Below are 25,059 nucleotides of genomic sequence, written 5' to 3'. Positions count from 1 at the left end.
ACTTAAGTACTTGTCTCACTAGGCACTTGCGAGTTGTGCCAGATGACCAGTGTGCTTTAATTCAGCCATGTGGTTAACTACTTTGCTGATTCCAAATGAGATTACATTTTATTTAAAGAGAATAACAGTAAAAATTCAAAAGTCTTGTGTCGGTTAAATTAAAAAACTACTCATAAAATAATACTTGTACATTTTCAATGTTGTTGAGCTATCAAGTCTCAGATTTGCCTGAGCTGAATAAATATATCATGAATCCATTAAAATATTTTTAAAATGTTTAGACAGAAATTTAAAATGTTCTTAGTGTATTTTGATTACAGTAAAAATAGTAATTTTTTGTTTTCTCTTTTTTTCAAATTTAAGTTAATACAGTCTTTATTTAGCAGTGGAAATGTCTGTTCTTCAGCTATGGGTTGTGCCAAATCATCAATTCCTGACAGTTCTTACAACTTTTAAATGTTACAATATATTTTTAATATATACATCAATAATCAATACTGATTACCTGAAATGTAGCTTTATCTGTGTAAACCAGTGGTTCCCAACCTTTTTTTGCTGTGGCCCTAAACTGGCCACCACCAGGAGCTCCTGACCCAGCGCCATAGGGGCTGCTGGGAGCAGAGTGCAGTGGCAGTGGTGGCCTGGGGGCAGGGGTGGGGGAACGGCCATTGCTCCTTTTGAGCGTGGCAGTCCCACCCCACCTGCCTGCCCACCCGACGCTCCCAGGCCATGTGTGTGACTGTACATGTGTGTGCGGGCCCTTTGTGACCCTACTGAGGACCCTCCACGACCCTGAGATTTTGGTCGAGTCCTGAGGTTGTGAACCAATGATGTAAACCAATTGTAAGAGGTGTGCTGTAATTTACTGTGGCTCTGATGATCCAAATTTATAAATTCCTTAACTTAAAGCACACTAGATACCAAAACATGCCAAACGTGCCTGCCTTAGTGGCTGTGAATGTTTAGGATTTCCCAGGTATTTATGTCCTTGAAGTGAATTAACTTGATACAGATATGGTCAATTTCTTGTTGCATTAAATCATGTAGGTTATTGTCTTTTGTGGTATATGATTAAACTAAGACATTATTTAGAGAAGACAAATAATTGAAATTTATATTTATAATAAATTTATAGTTTATAGCCCCTGTTGGTAAATGTTTTTTTCAAACACTCTTGAAAATAAAATATGACAATTGCTGTGGAAATAAAGCCACATTTGGAAACAGTAGAAGGAAGCTTTAGGGTTATTATGATATAAAAATGCAGGTGGTTTCCTGAAAACACAACAACCCCGAAATCCCAAGTCTGCACAAAAAGCAATGGGATATCAGAATTTAAAGTGGAAATCTTTCCAATGTTGCCTACAACCTTTCAAGTGCTGAATTTGCTGTATGCTTTGTTTTATTATGTGTGCGCTCTGTTTATGGTACATCATAAGTTGAAAGATTAATATGGGTTGAACCAGAAGATAGTTAATTGGAGAATACAGTAATAAATACACTTTTGTGTCCTGATGTTTAGCCATATTTTATTAGAAAGGTCTTTTAATCCCTGCACATGGTTTTCCTGCTTTTTAATACAATATAAGTCTTCTCTTTAGATTCATGCCACACTTGCAAATGTTTATTCCAAGATAATTACAACAGGCAGTGCTGGAACAAAACGCTGCTTGTAACTAACTAAAATATTGATAAGTTCTATTGTATTACTATCTGTTCCTGTGTTCAGCAAGAACACTAAGGGCCAGGTATTCCTCCTAGAAGCTGAGCTGGGTGCCAGGAAATGCTCAGAGATGCGAAGGAGGAGAGGCTCTTCATCCAAAGGCTGAGAGAAGGGGGAGAAGATATAGCTGCTTTGCAGCTGCTGTCTAGACTAAGGGCTGAAGTAGGGTCTGTGTCATTAGCGATTTCTTCCAAGAGACGGAGGGTAGGACTTTGTGCAATATTCATGCTATATTGGATTCCTTTTCTAATGCTGTTCTACAGCTCCCTGCATGGCACCCCAGAGGAAGCGTATGCAGTGGCAGGTGGCGTTAATTTTGCTCAGTTCTGTAGCAAATAAATGTGTATGTTGATAGGATTTACTGATGCATAGAAAATGCAAGTGCAGTTTTAGAACACTAGTGGTTTTCTTTTTTCTTTGTATTGCTAGTGTCCTGAATTAATTCAAGGAAACAAAAGTTAAAAAATGGTGAGAAGTAGCTTCAGCTACTTCTGGATCTAATCAAACCTCCCTAAACTTCCTGAGCTAATGACAACCAACTCTTTACAATAAAAATATAAAATGAAAGTTGATAGAAGCACTGGTTTTTATGCGTTGGAGCTTCCCCCTAACTAGGTTGGGGACAAGGATACTGAGCAGAGAAATGCATTTTAGCTAACTTAAACCCCCAGCATTTCACTAGTATAATTTTTGGTTAATGGCATCCTTCTGAAAATATGGTGTTAGAGCTGCTGATAATCTCACTGCCACTGCTGTGTAATCGGAGCCATCTGTAGGATAAAGCAAATCAGGGTGAGCACCCCTGGGCTCTGTGCTTTGTGGGGGCCCCATGGAGCCCGGCAGAGCAGCCGCGAACCCTCCCACAGGGCTTGACTGGAGCTGGCGGCTCAGGCCCGTGCTGCGGAAGAAGCACAGAGACCTCCCTTTGCGGGGGTACCATGGCCCCGCACAGTGTTATGGGGGCCCCGCACAGGCTGATCTGCCCCTAGGGTCGGCTCTGTGTGTAATAACATGAGATGGAATTTTCGCACCAAGTTTCTAAATCATATCCAAATCTCCCTTTGCAATTGATAAAGAACTCTCGTCTATCTACAGAACTTCCTTATCTGGAGAGAAATATTAGGAAGTAGCTTATTCTGATGGTGCAAGTGCATGACCCTATAACTATCAAATAATTTGATCTACGTTTTACTCTGCAGTAAAACACGCTCTGTGGTACGGAGCAGGTATATTACCTACTTTCCCAAGCTAGTTTCTCATAGTAGATACTTGACCATAGATAGGTAGTGGGGGAATTAGTTTGCATTGAGCAAATAGCTGTCTCCCAAGGAAATTGATTATGGAAACTTGCACTGTGACTAAATACAGACAGTCAAAATGCCTGGGGCAGAATCAGTTCAAGCTAGGTAGCTTCCTCAGCCCAGGCAGCTCTGTGGAGTAAGGGGAAGTCTCCCCCTCTCCTTCCCAGCTGCTGATTGCTTCAGGGGCTGCCACAGGAGGGAGGGAGAAGTCCTCTGAGTGGGATGCCTGCCCATGTAGCCCAGCATGGGAGCACTGGGGAGCCCCTGCCTGGTGGGGCTTCCCCCTACCCCAACCCATGGCAGCCCCAGGGAGCTGAAGGGAATTCTTACCCTCCTAAACACAACAGCTGCAGCTGTTTGCTTTAGACACTGGGAGTCTCAGAGAGCTGAGGGAAATTCACCCTTTCCCCATGCAACTGGTTTTGCCTCAGACTCACAGCATCTGTGGCAAAACCTGCAGCAGAGGAGCAGGAGAATTTCCCTCTGCTCCCTCAGGCTGCCCTGGGCCCTCCCTGAGATTCCTAAGGCAAGCAGCTGTGGGGTTTGGCAGGGGAAGAATTCCCCTCAGCTCCCTGGGCCTGTCCCAGGCCAGGGGTCCTTGGATTGGGGTTGGAGGAAGCCCCCATGCTGGGCTGCATGGGCAGGCACCCGGCCTGGAGGACTGCTTCTCCCTCCCTCTGTGGCAGTGGCTGAAGCACTCAGCAGCTGGGAAGGAGGAGGGGAATTCCCCATGGTTACCTAGGGTTGCATCCACCTGGCTAGGGGACCCCCTGAGGCAGGGCCTCCCTGGTTCCCACACCCCTGGGGCCTTGGGAACTCCTCTCTCCTTCCTGTGGCAGCAGCTAAAGCAAGCAGTTGTGCCGGGGGGGCGGGGAGGAGAATTGGCTCCCGGGGCTGAGCTGCTGAGGGTCAAAAAGCCCCCCACCACAGGGGCTTTCCCTCCCCACCCCCCAAGGCACTGTTTAGATCTGGGCTAGGAGGGTCTGGGGGTCTGTTTCCCTCCCTCTTCCTCCCCCCCCATGGGCTGATGGGTGCAGGCAGGAAGCAGGCTAGGGAGCAGAGGGGCAGAGCAGCCCCTGCCCCACTGGAACAGATGACATAGCCCAGAGCTGCAAAGCATCCTGGAATGCTGGGGGACTATGAGTTAACTTGAACCAGTAAGGGATCTGGGACAGAAGTTCCATAAACTGGTTTTACCTAAATCAGTTAAATCTGACACTATATCCAACCAGGTTTATCTTAAACCAATTTTGACCATTTTGAAAGAGGTTTATGTGCACTGAACGTCTGTTCTGTTACAGGTTTAAACCCGTTCCAATCACTTAAACCAGTTTGTGTAAATTCTGTCCCTAGGCAAAATAGAGTGTATAATGGGACTTTGCCATGTGGTACCTTTACTACGGATTTTTCAAGGGATAACTTTACCCTCGATTAGAGCAGTTTACAACATGGTACGACTGTGCATTGTGCATCGGTTTCACTTTTACTATATTGTAAAATCAGTTGACTACCTAGGAAGTATGTCATGTGTTTTTCTGTTTATTTTAAAAGGATCTCAAAACTGCTCGGGTCTAGGAGTGCAAGATTTTTTTTCTGGCAGTTTTTCTTTTTTCTGTCAGAAAACTTATATATTGACTGGGAATGTGATGCCCCTTTTTCCATTCCAGCACAGATGGGGTGTGATTTTTTTTTTAAAATGTAACTGATTCTTATTGTGACTAAAGAAAACATATCTAATTTTCATTGTTATCACCTTTCCTCAATGTTTAGTGAGCCTACAAGATGCAAAAAGAGACTCTTAAAGCATTAGGAAATGAATGCCTGATATTACCTAACCATGTAGCTTTTAATGTAGCAAGGAATTTTGAATTGCTTTTGATTGGCTTTATTCTCTGAGGCTTTGACCTTTTAACTTGTGACTCTTAAGTACTGAGTTAAATAATAGCAAAACTTGACTTTGTTTGCAAATAGCTAGGTGATTTGGAGTTAGCCTGAAAATAACTTTGTCTCGTTCAGTAGCTTAGTATCTTTTAAAAAGCTCTGATATGGTACAGAATGTGTACATGTCTGTTGAGGTGCCTATTCATGCCAGGATGTACGCAGATAGAACAGCATATCTGTCTTCACTGTCTTCAGTGGCTGCTTGCTGGCTTTGAAAACCCCCCCCACAACCTTATCAGAAGAAGCAGCATGCTTCTTCAACCCAGCTCCGCAGCATCTGTACAGATCAGGGGCTTCAGCAGGGCATTCTGGCACTTGTATCTAAAGCTGAGTCAAGCAGCTATTACACAAGTGCCAAAAAAGCCCCACTAAAGCTTCCAATCTATATAGACATTGGATGAGTTGCCTCCAACTAATGCATTGCCTCCTCCAGGCATGCACCTGGGCCCAGTGGGAGAGTGCATCAAGTTTCAAGTAAAGCACCGTATTTTTGTGGGGGGGGGGGCGGGTTTAAATGTCTGCAAGCAGCCAGTGTGGCAGTATAGTGGCCCCTGTGCTTTTCTCCCTTTTGAATGGGACCTAAAGGGATTTGAATCCAGGAATTTGCATACTGCAGGTGGCTGAGATGGTGAGGTTGCGCCCTTATGTATCCAACTGAAATGAGGAATGAAAGACTTTCTGGGATTGCGGGACCTCTGCAGTTGCAGTTCATTCTTAATCCTTATATTATAAGCAAGCACATGTGGGATTTTTAGGTGATCTCTCTCTCTCCCTCCCCATTTCCACATTGCACTGAACAAAAAACTACCAAAAAAACCTACTAGTGCAGTTCAGTCTTATAACCAAGTTTGCGCTGCCATTTGTGTAGTGTGATAAAGTGCTCTAAATTTATTTTTCATTGTGTTTTGAGCCAACAAAGCATTACGGTCTAGCAGACAGACTCACTGATAAGCGATAGAAACATGTAAGGCATTGACAGAGAACTAATAGCTCATTTTGTCATTCTATTTGACAGCGCAGTGTTGCATTTTACAGTACTTCCAGTGTGGCTTGAAATGCCTTGCATTATTATAGGCAGACGAGGTTCTTTGCGTGAATCTGATATCTTTTATTAGACCAACTTAAATAGTTGGAAAACAATTATTAAGCAAGCTATAATTGTTTTCCAACTATTTAAGTTGTCCTAATAAAAGATATCAGATTTACTCAAAGAGCCTTGTTCGTCTATGCCTTTAGACCAATGTGGCTACAACCTACACCTCTGTTGCATTATTATGGAGCGTTCATTAGGTCCCTCTGGAGATTATTCCATGCCTCCTGACATATTGCACTCTGGTTCTGTTTAATTTTTTTCTTTACTCAGTTTTTTCCTGTTGTTCCTAGTTTTGTTTCTTTATATTACTCTAAACATATTTCTCCTTTTTAACTGCTTGCACCCTTTAAATACTTCATGTAGAATTAGTTCTTTATAGTTATCAGGAGGAGTTATGGCTTCTGTCTCCCAATGACTAATTTGGTAGGCTAACAACATTTAGAAGATATTGACTTCTTCTAGGTCAACCAAATAGGTTATTCACAAATAATTGAAAAATACTGTTAGTGATATTTTTCACTATACATTATTTGACCAGCTCAAGTGATTAGAAAAACTGTAAACTAGAAAAAGGAAGGGAAAAAGGAGATGTGTTAGTATTTTTGTCATACTACTTTCTATCTAACTCCTGTAACTTTGTCTTTAGATCTGTTAGAGAAGTCACGTGTTGTTAAACAACCACGAGGTGAAAGAAACTTTCATATCTTCTATCAAATCCTTTCTGGTGGTTCAGAAGACCTGCTTTGTAAGTCTTATGCTTACACTGTATTTTTGTTTCAAATAATTTTCACAACTGATGCTTCCATTTTTGTTTCTCTGGTGTGTCTCCTACCTTTCAAATTATTACTGCTAATAATAACAATAATGAGAGTAGAAAATATCTATGTTGTGATAGAGTCTAAAAGATGCAATCAAGATTAAGTCCCATTGAGTTGGATGTTCTTGGATTCTTGCTCTGAAAGACTTGCAATCTAAAAGTAACTGAACTAAATTAACAGTATCGTTAATAACTGTTATTGAACTAAGGGCTCTTTTTAAGTTCCCGACATGAAGGAGACATTTGGGAAGTTTGGTTATTAATATTATTTTTATTTGATTCATTAGGCAGACTTAAACTTGAACGGGATTTCAGCAGATATAACTACCTGGGTCTGGATTCTGCCAGAGTAAATGGAGTAGATGACGCAGCAAACTTCAGAACAGTTAGGGTAAGAAACAGTACCATTCTGTGTAATCCAGGACACAGCACTAAACTGAAACTGGGGCCTTAATTTTGACACTGGCTCTGTAATGGGGGCCCATTTCCAGAATTAGGGTCCTAATCTGTATTTTATACATTATTATATTTACCCAAATCCAAGACAAGCTTGAATTTAAGATGACGCCTACAATAATTAGATTCAATACATGGAACATTATAAATTTGTTTTAATTTTCCATGTATGGAATTTAATTTGTGGAAGGCTGCCTTAAATTTGTCCCACTCATTGCTGTGGTGGGGAAATCAGTGGTGAGGGGCCAGATCTCCAGCCCCTTGCCCCTCCTGTGCCAATTTTTCCTTCTGTATTCCCCCCTGCTGCTTGCAAAGGCATGCCTGTGTCTGCCCTCCCCACCTCTTGTTTCCCCGCTGTAGCCTGCCCCTTGCCCCTCATCTCTCTGTTCCCCTTACAGTCTCCCCCACCATGCCTGTCTCCTTTGTAGCCTTTCCCTCCCCACTTACCTTCTGCTACAGCTCTGCTCCTTTGAGGCAGTCAGCAGCAGCATGGTCCTGGCCTGGCCTCAGCTCAGCAGAGACAGGGAGAAGCAGCAGCAGCTCCCAGTTGGGGTGGGTTGGCACTGGAGAGACTAGAGCTGGAGCAGAAGGTAAGAGGGAAGGGGGCAGCTGAGAGGGGGAGGCAGCGGGTGTGGTGGCAGGTTGCAGGTTCCCTTCCACACCCCATGGCCTCTTCTGTGTTGCCTGTGGCCATGACCCCCTTCTTTTCTGTCTCTTCCTCCCATCCCCCCAGTGAGTCATTCCAGCCCAGGGCAGTGGTAGTTCAGCGCTGATGTCAGCCAAGAGCCTGGGGCTAAAGTGGGAGCTTAGCCACTGCTTGTCCTGGGCAAGTACCTGAATCTAAGATGCAGCTTCCGTCCCTCCGCCTCCACCCCCGCTGAGTTGGGAGAAAAAACCTGATCTTAGATATGAGTAAATATGGTATTTTGTTGGCACGTAGAGCTATACAGTAAGTTTTAGATATAAGGAAAAGAAACTGAAAGAGCTTGGCCTATTCAGTTGAGCAAAATGAAGCCTGAAAAGGCGTATGATCGGTCTTTTTGTACGTGAGGGAGAGAAAAGAACTATTTAAACTTGAAGGAGTATTGGCATAAGAACAGATGGGCGTGGAATAGCTACAAGTACATCTAGTTTGGAACTTAGAAACTTTCTAACTACTAACAAAGTTCTGGGATAGCTTTTCAACAGGAGTAGTGGCGGGGGGAAACCTTAACTAGTTTTAAACTATAAGTTTATTTCCTTAATAAAGGGATTATGATGTGCATCCCTACAATATCAGGGAACTCAGTGTTATGATTTAGAAGGTCCCTTCCAATCCTATATTAACCAAAACCTTGATAATGTTTGTTTGGTTTTGTGTGTGTATACTTAAGGAGGAAAAGTAAATGTTCCTTCTTGTAATCCTCCTCTTGTATTCTGTTTATAGTTGCATTTAATTTTAGAATTTATATTAATCTATCAGTTTTGACTGCTGTCTTCTCAGGTCACTTGTGATCTGTTTCGTTTATTTTTCAAAGCTTGGCTTGAGTTTGAAATTACACTAACTGGTGTTTGGAAGCCGGACCATATCTTTCCGAAATCATGAACTACCCTTTAGTGCTCTGGGGAAAAGTAGAAGCAAATTAAGCACACAGAGATAGAGATAGATACATAGAGATATTAAGGCAAACTGAGTTACCTCACAAAGCTCTGTTGAGTAACTGGAGTGTAATTATCCAAGTAAGCAACTTTCCATATTGGTCTAGTATCATATGTGTATGCTTAAGATTTGTACGCTGTGCTAATGTGCCTAAATGGTACATTTTGCAAATATTGATCTATTTGGCTTCATTCTATCTCAAGATTCCCCCACCCTTTTTTTTTTTATTTTTTTATTTTCTTTTTAGAATGCCATGCAGATTGTTGGCTTTATGGATCATGAAACACAATCTGTCTTTGAAGTGGTAGCAGCAGTTCTGAAATTGGGAAACATTGAATTCAAACCTGAATCTCGAGTAAATGGCTTAGATGAAAGTAAAATTAAAGATAAAAATGGTAAGGTGACAGTGATGATGAGGCAAAATAGTACTGTTGTTTAAATAATTTGTTCTTGCATTCTGCACCATGTACAGACACAGTGTTAATATGTGTATATTTTAGTAGCTGAGGCAGATTATTTTCTTTAATTGTTTTGCACATTATAAGTAAAGCTAGGTGGAATCTTACATGATGTTTCAATCAGTTTGGCATTTAGAAGAATAGATTTTTTCGTAAAATTATTTTTCTTTGTTTTGCATGTTACTACATCTTTTTCTGAAATGTTAAATGGAAGATACTGGTTTACTATAAATGAATGTTATTCTTTGGGTGTTTTGTAGCCTGTGTGCATGTGTGTGTGGAGGGCATATAGGTGTTCAATTTTGTTTTTTCATATTGCCATTCTATCTTAAGATCCATTTTCTCCCTTGAGATGTGATATTTTTTTAAGTTGGTGGGGTTTTTAAAAATCCTACTTAAGAGGATAGGAAGCCACTGAAAATGGTGATGGGAGGTGGCCGGGGGAGTGAAGAAGCCTCTTTCTGAAAAACACTGACATGGATTAAACAAAATGTCTTTGGAATTTTTGTGGATGTGGATGTTTTTAACCATCTCTAGTGGGTGGGGAACTGCTCCAAATTTACCAAATACTATTCTGAAAATGCTCTTCAGTTTTAAATGTAAAATGTTAAAGTTAAATATAATAACTAAGTATATACAAGTGCGTGAAGAAGTTCAGTCAATATAAACAGTGATATGGAAGTGTTATTTCTATTCATACTCTGGTTTTTTGTTTTGTAGAGCTCAAAGAAATTTGTGAGTTAACAGGTATTGATCAGTCAGTGTTGGAAAGAGCGTTTAGTTTCCGTACAGTTGAAGCCAAACAAGAAAAGGTCTCTACAACCCTAAATGTGGCTCAGGTAAAAAGAGTTTCCTTTTGTTTTAAAGGGAAATGGTATGTCTGAAGTATGTTTTCTGCTTTGTAACAAAAGTAGAACTGCTGTTCACAAAGTACTTCAAACTAACACTAGCAAAACTAGCATTCTTCATTGTCTTTGATGCATGTTTTGAGTGTTTGACTGTGATCACTGATGATTTTGTTTTTACATATGAGTCATGTCCAAAAGGAAAGAACATAGGAAGCTTATCTTACATCTTGTGCGGAAATGCGGTAAATGTAATATATCCTGATGTGGCAGACCGTCTTTTCTTTTTGAACAGCCAATTTAATATAGCATGATTTATACCCACTGGACTGCTTGGAAATTTTTGCTGGTAGCATGAATAAACTCAGCATGCCACACTCCTCCTCCTTTTTGTAATTTCTCAGCATCCCTCCCTTTCCTCCCTTCTTGCTGCAGCTACTAATATCAAATGCAAGCCAACTTGGAAGTTAGCACATGAAGACCATAAGATATTTTAGGAACAGGAAAAGGCCATCTGGTTGAACATGCCTCTTCTTATTCTTTGTTTATTTATTTCAAACTTCCTGCTTTTTCACCATAACCTTCAGCACTTCCTCTGCAACAAATTAAGGTGTTTCTTAAAATTACTTAGTTTCAATTACTTTCACAATGACTTATTACTCTTGCTACGGAATAGTTCTGGTTGAGTTTCCCACTAATGTCCAATACTGTATTTTCTCATTAGAAGGCCAGGGTATGAATGTAGTCTGGACTTGGAGGTGTTATTTAAAAATAAATACATACATACAACTAATTCCATGATAATTTTGCAAGTTACACTGAAGTCACCTTGAAGCTTATTGCTTTCTAGTAAGAATAAATTAAATTCCCTAATTTGTCTTTAAGTGAGATTCTTCATAACTGGTCTTCATTGGCCGGTACATCATCTGCCCTAAGGCAATAATATCCTTCTTGTGGTACAGTGACTCTTGCAGCACAGTATTCCAAATGAAGTGTGATTAGTAGTTTGTAGCATCTTGTCTCCTATATTTTATGCTTTGTTAGTACATTTTTCATCTTGCCCATCTTTTGTTGCTGATGTGCAAAGGGACAGTGCTGGACAATTTGTTAATTTAGATTAGACCATATTTTCTAGCATGGTGTGGCAGGGGACCTTTGGTAGGCTTGAGTATGCAGCAAAGCAGTCTGCAGGTGACTGCAAAGCCAATCAGGGAGTCGCATGGCAACCTGGAGGGCCTGGCCATTGAAGCTGGGAGCAGGGCTGGCATTTGCAACTGGGGAGCACCTGAAGGTCAAGGGTAGGAACTATAGGGATGGAGGAGATTCCTGGGTCTGGGGAATGACCTAAAATGATACTCTGCTGGGGTTGGATGGTGTGGTAGGTCTGCCTATGGCAGGGTGGTCCCCATGAAATGCCACACCAGTGTATCCCTAGTGAAAGACAAGGATGGTGCTCCATAAAGCCTCAGCCCTCATGACCTAGTGGGTAACCTTGGAGAGGGGACAGACTGAGGGTCCAGGCATGTCATCAGAGGCATGAGGCCCATGTGGCATAAGCCCCAGAAGGGGTCCAGGATGACTCAGGAGGGGTCCAGGATGACTGTGGCCCACAAGCTCTGAGAGTGGGCACAGTGTTTGGAGGGGCCCGAGAAGGCAGATCCATATGAGAGAGAGAAGGCAAGTGGCTCAACAGCATACCCAAAATACCCTTGAGTGGTCACTCGGGCCAGGGCCAGGAAGGTCAAAGGGCAAAAGTGCCCACCATGAATGATGACCAGAGCCAGTTGTCTGGAGTCCTGACTGGCCTAGAGGCAAGGCCAGAGGTCCCAGAGGGGGCCCACTGCTGTGAGGGAAAGGGGTCTAGGGAGTTTGCAGCCCTGAATGATGGTAGAGATTTGGCCGCGTGAGTAGCACGGATCCAGGTTGGGACCCAAATGTCAGCCAGGAACATAGTGAGGCCCAGTATGGGGCCGGAGCCATATAGGGATGCCATCTGCAAGGCACGGGACACAGTAAAAGGGAGCTGTGTATAATGCGCTTGGCATCAGGGCATTAAAATGGGCAGCCTCCCACCTAGAAACACCAATTCAATTATGTCAAAGGTGTGGCAGGAGAGTCAGGTGGGCGTACTGCCCTAGACAGGTGGGTGGGTCGACATTGTGACGGGCCCCAGGGATGGCCCCCTGTCACACATGAGTTCTTGTCTCCGCCATATTAAAGGTATTTCTCTACTTTGAATCAGTACTTGCTTTCTTCCCTCTTATTTGCTATAAACAAGTCAAGAACAGATTGTATTGCTGGCTGTTTTCCTCATTTATTTTAATCATTATCATGAAGTCTGCTTGATAGTATCCTTTCTAGTTCAGAGAAGGAATCTAAATAGAAGTAGGAAATGTGTAAGGAGGGGAGAAGAGCAGTGGAGGGCAGGGCATTCTAGATCAAAACTCATATTCGGAGGTTTTTAAAAAAATTGAAAACTATTTTAAGGAGTGCTTGTCATTCCTCTCCTTTCCTTTTGCTTTTTCGTTCTTTTGTCCCTTTACCCTCCGACCTGTTTTCCTATTTCTCTGACTGATTTCAAAGTACAGAAAAGTCAAGATTATTACATACCTTTTGTCCAAAAATAATTGAGTTCATAGTCTCATCTCTTTAGGGAGGGGGCTTCTCAAGAACCTGTTTTTCAGTAGGAAAGCCCTGATCATGTATCAGGTTCACAGATTTAAGTTTTTACTACATCTGAAGTCCTCCTGGAATCCTTGGATGCCTTTTAGGTATATGAATATTCTTTAACACAATACCATTAAACAAAAGACCATTTTTTTATTTTCTGTCTTGTTCTCCACTGAAATTGGAGTGTGGGTGTTCAGGGAAAGGTAGCTTTAAACCGTATTTGTTCTTCCTAAATTTTTGGTTCTTTTGGATCTGTCAAGCTGCTGGTATAAGTGAAAGCAGATACTAGACTATTTTAAGTTATGCCCTGGATGCAAGGCTTATCACGGAGCATTGATCATTTAGGAATAGGAAGGGTATAGTGCTCTCTGGCCACAGCCCCTCCAGCCCTGGCAGACATTGGGAAGGGAAATTGCATGAAGTGTTCCAGTAGCCCTTCTCCAGACTGAGAACTCTTGTCTACTGGGGAAATTCCTTGAAAGTCGCTTCCGTCCTTCTTATGGCCCTTTTAAGAGACTGAAAAAGCATAAATGGTTCAGGGATTAGCCCAATATTTCTAACACTTTTTTTTTTTTACCTCTTTCCCCTTGAATAGGCTTATTATGCCCGTGATGCTCTGGCTAAGAATTTGTACAGTAGACTGTTTTCCTGGCTTGTAACCAGAATCAATGAGAGCATTAAGGTAATACTCTTATGCGCTTGTAAAGAAATCAATAAAACTATACTTGTCAGTTTCACTTTCATATTCTCATGCGCTAGTACGGTGTTACCGGTCTGCTAATGCTGCAGGTGAATAACTTTTATCTTTATCTGGATCTCACTAATATATTTTGCTTGTTTTTAAGCTTATGAAAACATATACATTAAATATTTTTGAATATGCAAACCTAGCTATTTAGCCTAGGCAATAAGGCAGCATGCCCATAAGGTGCATTTCTCTTGACCCCATGTACTACCAAGCTGTAACTCAACTTTCTCTTTAAAGGCTCAGACAAAAGTAAGAAAAAAGGTCATGGGAGTGTTGGACATCTATGGCTTTGAAATTTTTGAGGTAAGCTCTTTATAGCCAACAAGAAATTATACAACTATTATTAAAGGTAAATGAAGTTGTTTTTCAAATGTGCAGCCGGAATTTAAAATTGTTAAGTGTGTTGCATTAAGTGCAAGATGTCATTAAATGTAAACTGAGATTGGGTGGTCATGTCTAGCAGATCCAACACAAATTCATCAAAACCAAACTGAATGTGTCATGTTAATATTAAGGGTATTATTGGAAAGTAAATGTTTACTCTTGTCTGAACACAAACAGTGGTAATGTCAGACTTGTCATACAGCATTTGTGTCTAGTGCTTGTATAATACCACCTTGAGGAATACTATGGTTACTTGACTATAAATTGCATTTCCTGTACAAATGAAGATGTCTTTCTTAATAAAAACTAAAAAGAAATTATAAACTTTTCCACATTGGCATGCTTAGAATAATAATGTTCAACCAGTTTTAGGCTGCTGATATAATGGCACTGCTACTTACTTAGGATAACTTTTTCAGTTTGGAACACTTCAGACTGGAAAAGAAACAAAACCCAAACACAAGCAAACTGTGAGACATTCAAATGTCCTAGTACCATGATGTTTAGTATAAAGCAGGGGTTCTCAATGCCTGGCTGGATTTGGCTTCCAGTGCCATGTAGTCCAGCCCATATGGCTTCCCATGGCTCCCCTGGAAAGCTCTGCAGGCCATAGCCCTGTGAGCTAGATTGGGCATGCAGAGTATGGAAGCTGTAAGCTTCTATTAACACAAAATACAACTAAATCACTGAGTTGTAGGATGGCTATACATTGTTAAATTTAAGCTGGTTCCTTGCATTTAATTTCATTCTGTATATTTTCAACATTTAAAAGAAAATATCATAAGTAAGTAGGTATAAAGACATACCTTTGCAGAGCAGAATGAAAAACAAATTCAATTTCCTTTTTGCATACATGTACTGTGACACATGGAATGCATAAAATGGAAATCTGGAAACTTTAGTAAATCTGTTTTATTGGAGTGAAGAGCAAAGAATGCTGAGCACCCTTTGTTAGTTTTGAAAAAAATCAAGAAGAGTGTACTGTGCACCGTATATTATGAAACTCAGTGGTGGGTGACTACAGACTGGTGTGCAGACATGCCATGGGCTTGCCACCTCAGCTTCATGGTTCAGTTAGACAACTGTAAATTACAGATCTGGTTCAGTGCCATTGGAATTAACTGGCACCATACCTACAGGTTGGGGAACTCCCCTCTTGTCAGCACAGAGGCAGAAAGGGATCTGGGAGTGATCATTGACTCCAAGATGAACATGGGCCGGCAGTGTGGAGAGGCTGTAAGGAAGGCCAACCGCACCTTTGCATGCATCCACAGATGCATCTTGAGCAGGTCCAAGGAGGTGATCCTTCCCCTCTATGCGGCATTGGTCAGGCCGCAGCTGGAGTACTGCGTCCAGTTCTGGGCGCCGCACTTCAAGAGGGATGTCGACAGCATGGAGAGGGTCCAGAGGAGGGCCACTCACATGATCAGGGGACAACAGGGCAGGCCCTATGAGGACAGGCTGCGGGACCTGAACCTGTTCAGCCTCTAAAAGAGAAGGCTGAGGGGGGATCTTGTGGCCTGTTATAAACTAGTCAGGGAGGATCAGCAGGCATTGGGGAAGTCACTGTTTCCCCGAGCACCGCCAGGAGTGACCAGGAATAACGGTCACAAGCTGGCAGAGAGTAGGTTTAGGTTAGATATCAGGAGGCGCTACTTCACAGTCAGGGCGGCTAGGGTCTGGAACCAGCTTCCAAGAGAAGTGATGCAGGCTCCTGCCCTGGGGGTGTTTAAGAGGAGGTTAGATGAACATCTAGCTGGGGTCATTTGATCCCAGTACTCTTTCCTGCCATGGCAGGGGGTCAGACTAGATGATCTGCTCAGGTCCCTTCCAACCCTACAAACTATGAAACTATGAATCGATAGAAATCCATGCCACAGACTTAACTAGTTTGGATCAGCACTTGATATCAGCACTTTATATTAAATTGTAAACTTTTTGGGCAGAGATTCCTTTTATATGTATTTGTGCAGTGTGTAATAGAATGGGGTCATGATCTATTATGTGGGCTGCTAGGCACAATTGTACCATAAACTGTTAATAATAGCATATTTAACTCAGAAATGTGTCAAACATAAGGAAAGGTAGATGTGTGATAATACAAGTAAAGCCAATTGGAGACTTCCCACTGAATTGCTTTTCTGATTAGAGAATGTGCTTCTGTTGCGTTTCAAAAGAAAATTGGTAGAAAAATGTAGTTCAAGAAATGATTTTGTTGCTGTTTCACTTCTAGAAAATTTTGACTTTTTTTTTTCAATTGCAGAATAGAAAAATACTCAAATTTGCAGATATTCCCACAAAATAAAATATGTTCTCCAGCTCTAATTTGAATAAAGCTATGTTTAATGTTCAGTAATGTCAAAGCTATTTACTACAACAAATTTACCATTTAATGAATATTGTGTAGATAAGATAGAGCAATTTTGTGCATATAATAAGGTCAACTAAATAATACATGAGACAAAAGCTTTTTAAATGAATGATAATTGCCTAAGTCCAATTAAAGGTTGTTAAAATAACATTTATAGGAGAAAAAAGTTGTTTTAAAAAAGTAACCAATTTGTACATATATACTTGGTATCACTGGTAAAATGGTTATATCAAGTATTAAACTAATCTGGTATAGTTAAATAAAATTTTACATTATATAGCTATATAGTCACAGTACTGTACTTGAGGGTGAGTTTAGGTAATGATTTTATTTTTTTTGGTGGATGGACTTTTTTTACAAAAGAATCATTAAACATGCACAGTATTAGTTGACATATATTGATAGAGTGAGTTGAGGGTTCTTTTTAACATGGAATAATCTACTGTACATTTCAAACTTGATAAACTATTAAGTAAAATGGCTATTTTAAACTGGTATTTTTAACAAAGTTAAATGATCTGTGGATTATCAATAATATACACTCCCTTACTCATTTACCTATTTAAACTGCATTTAAAAGTATAAACCCAACCCAAGAGAGAGGTTATTTCTTGCATATGCTTTAACTGCTGTAAATTAATGTAAGCAAAAAATGGATATTAGCAAATCTATTTGCTTTGTCACATTTTTTCATATAGTTAGATTTATAAATGGGGAAAGAGGCAGAAAATACAGAATGGTTGGTGCTTTTCATCTTTTGCCTTAACCATTGGGAAACAAATAGATTTTAATTATTAACAGATGGAGAGTGAAATACCAGCCCATTGACATCAGTGGGGCAGGATTTCACCTTTTAATGTTTGAACTGTCCATGAGGGCCTATAACAAGATTAGCTTTACTTGGTTTTAACAAGCTGCTTGTGTTTAGATTCAGATTTCAGAACTGTTGCAACGCTTTATAGAGTCATTTTGTTTCATAGGTAGAATTTGCCTTGGAGCCACATATTTTTCTGTTTAATACTTTCCTTGTGGCCAGATTAGAGCAAATTTTGTTTGTTCATTTTGTTGTTGTTTTCTTCCTGAAGCTATTTTCCCTCTAAAGTGATTAAAAACTCTGTGCTGGGGAGAGATTTCTATATCTGAAAATCCTAGCCTTTACCTTACTAAAAGAGTAGAGGTTCTTTGTTTTCCTTGTTTAGCATTACCAGGTTAAATTTTTGAAAATGCAGCAATTTTTATTAAAATACCATGGATCTCTCTTAGTTTCTTCAGCTGCTGGAGTACAAAACTAGCTCTGTTTTTTTTTTTTAGGTCTGACAGAGAATTAGACAAAAGTAAGTTTGGTATTAACATGATGTTAGAATTAAAGACACCTCATGAGTTTGGCCCTTATTTAGTTGCATTTTTGTCAAAAACCAGATCTGCCAAAATCCAAAGCAATGTCCCAGGGTCTAGCAGTTCTTCATATCACAAATGATATCTGCTTATTTTAATCTATTCAATGTTATCAGGACAAAAATGACTAAAAAACTTTTGAGTGAAAGGCAGTGTTTGTCAGCCAGGGTGCCATGTGCCCCAGGGTGTTCTGAGATTCTTTTAATTCCACGCAGTGGGTGTATATATACACTCAGATGATTTGGAAGAATTGTCCTAGGTTTGTTTTGCTGGTAGAAAATATTACCTGGCAACACCTGAACAGACATTTAAATGCTGAGCAAAGAGTAGAGAGCTTGCAGTGTTGAAGCTGCAAAGCAAGAGGGCCCATATGCACACATTTCAGCATGCTCTGCTGACTCTGTCTGCCTGGAGACAAATAGTGGCGGTGGACATGGCAGCCTTGTCTGGACTAGTCAGTCTGCTCAGGGGCAGCCTGCATATCCCTGCAGCATAGTATGAGATTGGGAAGGGCTGTCTTCTATATTCTGTTTGGTTGGAGCAGCAGAGGCCAGTGAGCAACACTCTTTGTCTCCTCCGGTTGGTGGGGGAGGGCAGGGAGCAAAGCACTGTGGGATGCTGAAGGACTGTGCTGTGGCTTCTCAGAAGAGAATGTGTACAGACATTTACTCTCCCAAGATAAATTCTCCTGGGAGTGATTTAACCCTCATTCCAAGGTTATTTTTCTCTCGCAGCAGGCTTTTTTGCTCTGAGGGAGAAATCCTGAACGTGTGTACACTCATGCTTTCTCCTGGGGTAAGCAGAAACTCTCCCAGGAGAAAATGAATGTATGTACATGACCAATGTTAGCACTGTTAGGTGTGCAGATGTTACTCGCAAGATAAACGCAGAGATTTCAAATAGGAATCCATTGTGTTAATAACATTCTGACCTGTTATGGTCCAAGTTCTTTGCAGCAGAGGAATTGCTGTATTATTTTTCTCTAGTTCTCTAAAAAATGAATGAAAATTAAGAGCTGGCACTTTCTAAGGCATGCCTTAGGTCTGTCAAGGGGTGCCTTTAAAAAGGTTGAGAATCACTGCTCTGGGGCATGGTCTATCTTATGAATCTCTGGAGAGATAGGACTGAGCACACCCTACACATGCCCTACCCACCTGAGTCTACTGACATTCTTCAAAGCATAGGTGACATGTAGTGAGGGCATGGGGTGGGGCACTTTGGCCCTTGCTGGCCAGGGAGTGGGGGCACCAAGAGAAGCACCGGTCGGTGCCCCCTGAAATTGGTACCCCTCCCCCGCCCCCCCGAGATTGGTCGGCGGGCTGAGAGAAGCATCAGCAGCACTTCTGGTTTTGCTGCTGGCTCTTCCGGCGTTGGCAATCGACCGCTGATGCCCCCACAGACTCAGATGGCACCAGTTGCCCATGCTTCAGAGCTTTAAATTCACCTGTGAGGCTGTGCTTGGCTTGTCCTTGCTGCATACTTTTGAGTGTCTTCAGCAAATCAGCCTGGGTACCTGGGAAACAGTGTGGAGAAGCCTTGTGGTTAAGCTTCCAGGATGCCTTTTTCCTGGCCCTTTTTTGCTTTACAGACACATCTATTTAAGCTCCTTTCATTTTCAATTCTGGAAGAAAACAGTAAGCAAAAATATTTTGCAGAACAGAGGCTAAATTTCATGACATTTATTTAATGAATTCCAGATTAAGGATTATTATAAGAAATTGAAAGCTTGATGCACTAACTTGATAACTCTGTGTGGGAAGGCTGATATTTTTTCCCCAGGATGAAGTACAGACTATCAAAAAGCCTAAGGCTGAAACGATTCAATCTTTGCAGGTCAGTTTAGCCTACATAGATTGAACTGAGAACCAAGTGAACAGACATTCACTTTTGATTCTGGAAATGCAGCCCCATGCCTGCGCTGGCTCAGGCCAGAAGGTGGCCGGTGCTAGAGCACACCTTCCAACCTTCCAGCCACTGACAAAGGAAGGAAGGGAAGACAGGAGAGAAGCCCTCCCCTGCTCGAACTGGGTGCAGGAGGCATGACCAGGCCCTGGCTGGCCCACTGAGTATGATGGCGGAGAGGGGGTTTAAACACCCATCCTAGCCTTCATGGAGTCCAGGTGGGTTTTGCCAGGGGGTGCAAAACAGCCCCTGATAGGCTTTTCTCTGTTCAAGAGGAGAGTGGGAGGGCATGGGCAGAGCTTGGGCCAGGCCAGCAAGCTGAGGCGGAGTGGGGAGGAGGTTTTAAACCCCCTTCCCCGCCTACACAGGACCCCAGAGCAGCCCCTTCCAGGCTTTTCCCCTGCTCCCCACTCGAATGAAGGGGACAGGGGGACATGGGCAGACCCCAGGCCAGACCAGCAGGCTGAGGTAGAATGGGGGAGAGGGGTTTAAACTCCCTTTCCCGTGTGCACGAACCCCAGCCAGAGTCTGCCTGTCAGTCTGCCCCTGCTAGGCAAACCCTGGCTAGGGTCTGACATCCCCATCCCCACCTTTTCAGCTGCCCAGAGTAGTGATAGTGCATTGGCTAAGGAGCAGGGAGGTGGGGACAACCCTGTTCCTCTGGAGCAGACAGTACAGCCCAGGGCTGGAAAGCATCCTGGGGGACTGAGAAATAACTTGAACAGGAGGGGGGATGGGGGGAATGGTTTGCTAGTGTAGTGTTCAACCAGAATAAAATGGTAACTTAAGTTTTGTTTCTGTCCTAGTTTCTCTATTGTAGCTAGTGTAATTTGCCAGGTTCTAAATAGTTCTGGTCAATTCTCTCTCAAGCTCATTCAGTAAAGAGAAATCCACCTACAAAACCTGTTGAACTGAAATCTGACATACAATTCATTCTCAAGTTTGTGACCAAACATGGTAGAAATTCAAAAACAAAAGTTCATATATGTATATTTTAGACATAAAAATAGCTACAATTCAGCACTTCAGAAAGAAACATTTGCAAGGTTATTTTAGTATTTCAGATGAAAATTAATATGGCAATGTGGAATTACCTGAGAAGCATGATCCTTTTTATTTCAGCAGGATGAATTTACATCCATAAGATCTTTGTAGAAAATGAACTAGTGAAGAACAATCCTGGACTAACTGTCCTGGAAGGAATGTTTGGTCTCTGCTATGAATGGGAGCACATAAAATCCCATTTGTACACGGTGTTTTAGTTAGGTGATATCTCATGCTTACCAGGACCACTTGACATGCTTGTGTCTGACAAGTATGATCATTACATCTGGCTTTCTGCACCTCACTTTGAGCGTGTCTACACATGCAATTAATTTGAAGCAATAAACTCCAGGGCATATCGCGCTGTGTTAATGTAGTAGGTTCAGTACAGTTTAGCATTTGTAAGCCCTTTTACTCTGGAGACTCGTGACTGGTGCAGTGTTGAAAGTGACTCAGAAACAGTATTTTTGAAGCAAACATTCTTTCACCGAGGGTCTAAGATGCAAAGTACAAAAGGTAAAAGGCAGTAAAAGACCTACATGCTGTGTTTTACACTTTAATTTTTCCTTGCCAGTGTTTTCTAAATTTCTCTAAGTCCAGCAAAACTCATCTCTGGCAGGGGGAGACCATCCTGCTTACAGGATTCCCTGACTTTGTTCTCTTGCCACTGAGCTTTCCCTAGGCAGCCTATGGGCCCTCATAGAACTCTTTATGCACTAGTGTCATTGCATAGTATATTGCATACAAACAGACATGTATCATTCTTAAAAAAAAAAAAAAAAAAGCCAGTTTCCCACATCATTGTGCACCTTGGACAGACCAAAAAGTTGACTCGGTACATGTAGAGTTTTATTAAAGGAATCAAAAGAAATAGTTGCACTTAGTTTACATAATGTTATGACTTTTTATAATTATCAATCAGCCTGTCTTCAAGTGATGAATCTGTGCTGAGAAAATACCCTCAGGAATACAAAAGATTAATAATGCGTCTTTTCTTATTAGAGTTGTGCTTACAATAAATACTTTTTAGAGAGAAGATTAAACAAAAGATTAAAGGTGTCTTTACATGTGCTTAGGGATGCTTTAAGGAGCAGCCTCAGCGTTTCATGTATTCAGCATCCTGCACTCCAAATTGGCGGTGGGGACGCTTCAACTAAAGCTTGTTCGACGAGCTTAAATTAAAGTGCCCATTGCCATTTTGAAGTGAAGGGATGCTGAAGACGAGTGATGTGGAAGCTGCTGAAGCATGCTAATTAAGACACCCCAGCAAACTCAATTATTCAAGTCTGCTCCAATGCATTCTTTTCCCTGCTTCCCCACACACCTCATTTCCCCCCAAATGACAGTTCTTGTGTTTTTGAAACTCAACACTTACTTCAGTGTACTAATGTATCTCCAGAGTATTGAAATGCTTCCCAGGAAAAGAATAAATATTAAACAAAGAACAAAGAATACCTATAGTACCTTTGCAGGGATTGCCAATTTGGTTTTATGTGAATTACTATTTTCTGTGGCTGAGATAAATTGGTATCTATCTTATTATTTGGTCTCTTCTGGAGGACAGCAGCAGCATCTTCACAGTGTTAGTGCTTGTAGTCTATAGTTCTACCTCCCAAATCCAAATCTCATTTTGGCTAGCTGTAAAAATCTCTATCACATGATATTCTACTATAGCATAATATTACATCTGGATGCTAATTACATTTTCAGGTCTGTTCCTTTGTTTATCCTTGCATCTAGACCTTCCTTCTGCTCTTCTGTCCCAGGTGACTTTCTTTTTCAGTTCTTAGTGGTAACCTAAGATGGCTTCTGAAAATGCTGGTTTGTCCTGTTTTGTGGATATTTGTTTTATGATGCTTTGTCTTAAGGAATAAGAGCTTTAGTCAGGATAAAATAAATGTTATATTTTGGGAATGGGTATGTTTGATCAGAACAGTCAGTTACCTACAACATTTTTAATATTAATTTAAATCCTAATTTTAAAGGACTCATGGTTTGGACACAGGCTAGGATGTTAAGTGAATTATTTCCTTTAATAACACAATAACTTTGGTCATATTTTATCATAGACATAAGGAAAACTCACAATTTAACACATGGTTGAATACTGGGGGGCAACACCTTCAAAGGAGTAAATGGGAAGGCACTCAGCTCTCAGATTTCTTTTTTCAATAGCACTTAAATAGTTACTTGCCCTTTGTAGCTTTTGAAAATCTCCACTGAAGACTCTCTTAAAAATAAACATCAGCGTGGTGGAAAAATGTGAGGGTATAGGGTAATTCCATAAAAAATATATATTCTATTCCTTTTCGATACTTTAGGAATTCTTTCACTCAAGAATATGCCTTGCATTGGAGTAGTAAACACTTTTCCTTTGTTTTCATGGGCCTGCTGTTGCTTAATCCCATATTTTTTGCTGATAGCAATTATATATGCACTTACTTGCATTTCTATTTTTATTAATATAGCTAAGACATTTTTTATATATAGTGTATTAGCTCCTTAAAGCTTTTCCTGCTCTTAATAATCTGACAGCCGTCTTTATTATATCCATTTTGAGCCAGTACTACCTAAGGTCTTTGCATGACTTTTATTTTTAAATAGAAAATAATTTTGAATCTTTACCATTAGTACTTTACTGAAGCAATATTCTATTTGGTCAAGAAAATCCATCCATATCATTTCTGATAATGCCATGCTGTATGTAACTTGACACACACGTTTAGCTGTTGAAGGACAAAACTCTTTCTTAGAATGAAACCCTCCTCATTTCCTGGGATAACTTTTGATTCAGGACTAAACATGTGTTTATACCCACTGACATTTGCTAATACCAAAAGGAAGATCATGAAAAGATAACAAACTAAGAAAAATAGTGGCCTTACTTACCCAGAGGAAGCAGATTTTCCTGCACTGAAGGTCAGAATTCAGCAATGTAGATATTTACTGTGTATAGATTCCGCCAAATGACTGTCCAGTAGTTGGAAACATAAAATCAGACGTGTATGATCAAGAGACTAATATTGATACAGTTTTGTTCTTACATTGATTTTGGCCATATTTGTATCAGTGTAGTATGATAGTTTTGGTCTGTTTTCAGATTGCTGTTTATTGCCATACCTTATTAAGGACTGAGAGAATAAGATGAGGTTTGTCTACAAAATTGATGTGAATTTTCAGCTATCTTAAGCACCTTTTTATTTGCTAGCACCAGTCATTTAATCTGACAGATTGAGAATATTCTAGCTCTGTGAAGTTCTTATTCCATGTTTTATAATAGTTTCATAGGGAGAACTTGCATAATGTGGTTATAAAAATGCAATGATTAAACAGATGTTTCCAACATTAAAATGGCAGATTTACATCATGGAAAGAAGCTTTACTCCAAAGCTTGGAAAACATAGGGCTTCTGATATTTTAATTTTCTTCGTATTTTTCCCCCCACAGTATTTGAAATTCATCAGCTTCCATGAAAAATGTTGAATCTAAACAGGCTTTTTCTTTTTCTTTCTTTCTCTTTTGCATATCTGAGTGCCAGCTATTGTTTTTTAAAACAATTTCTCTCCTTAGGTAGAAGAAGTAAGCAACAGATATCATTCATGTATGACAAGTAGAAGTATTTTAACCTGCTATCATTATTGTCTGGCTGTTAATCAGTAGCTCGAAAAAGTCTTTCCTTTTTTGCTGCCCCGTATGGAAAAAAAATCCAAAAAATCTGAAATACTACGGTTCCTGCATTTATTGTTTATGGCCTCCCTTAAGTATTAAACTATTCTTTGTTAATTTCAAGTAAACATCATTAGAATATCAGGGGCCATTTCATGTCTGATCAGAGTTAAATGGAAAAATATAATTTATTCTGGGTATTTTATAACTTAGTTACATAGCTTGAAGGATAGAGTTATACAGCAAATTCGTAATAGAGTAGCTTTATAAAAACTTCATACGTAGCTTCATGAAAGCTACTTTGCAAGTTGGTGTTTACCTACTCTAACATTCTAATTAATTTGTGTAGATAGTGTTTCAAAACCTGTGAAAAGCAGTATCTTTTACCCAAGGTATATTTACATTAAATAATGTCTTGCTGTATGTCTTCTTAGTTCAGTCATTTTATGTCAATGCTTTTGGCATAAATCACAAATATGCTTCCTCTTGTATCCTTTATTATAATTATATTTCAGCCATATACTGTAGGTCTGTGCGAATAGGGAAGTATTCAATTTGGATCCGGCGGCCAGCGATTCTCATGAAGGGTGGGGCCACACTAATCAT

The 25,059-nt window shown here is 40.6% G+C and overlaps 1 protein-coding gene across 3 annotated transcripts in view; it reads left to right on the top strand.

Moving 5' to 3' along the window:
* MYO1B (myosin IB) overlaps window positions 1-25,059 on the top strand; it is a 198,178-nt gene that overhangs the window by 133,544 nt on the left and 39,575 nt on the right. For all 3 annotated transcript variants that reach the window (XM_090045222.1, XM_090045221.1, XM_090045220.1), the window contains exons 8-13: window positions 6,705-6,803; window positions 7,163-7,266; window positions 9,218-9,365; window positions 10,149-10,267; window positions 13,539-13,625; window positions 13,929-13,994. In XM_090045222.1, the coding sequence (XP_089901348.1) occupies window positions 6,705-6,803; window positions 7,163-7,266; window positions 9,218-9,365; window positions 10,149-10,267; window positions 13,539-13,625; window positions 13,929-13,994 (623 nt within the window). The remainder of the gene's footprint in view (window positions 1-6,704; window positions 6,804-7,162; window positions 7,267-9,217; window positions 9,366-10,148; window positions 10,268-13,538; window positions 13,626-13,928; window positions 13,995-25,059) is intronic.

Source organism: Crocodylus siamensis, chromosome 4 (assembly GCF_052110815.1).
Source record: "Crocodylus siamensis isolate JL-2025a chromosome 4, ASM5211081v1, whole genome shotgun sequence".
Lineage (NCBI taxonomy): Eukaryota > Metazoa > Chordata > Crocodylia > Crocodylidae > Crocodylus > Crocodylus siamensis.
This window is presented reverse-complemented; position numbering and strand designations above follow the sequence as displayed.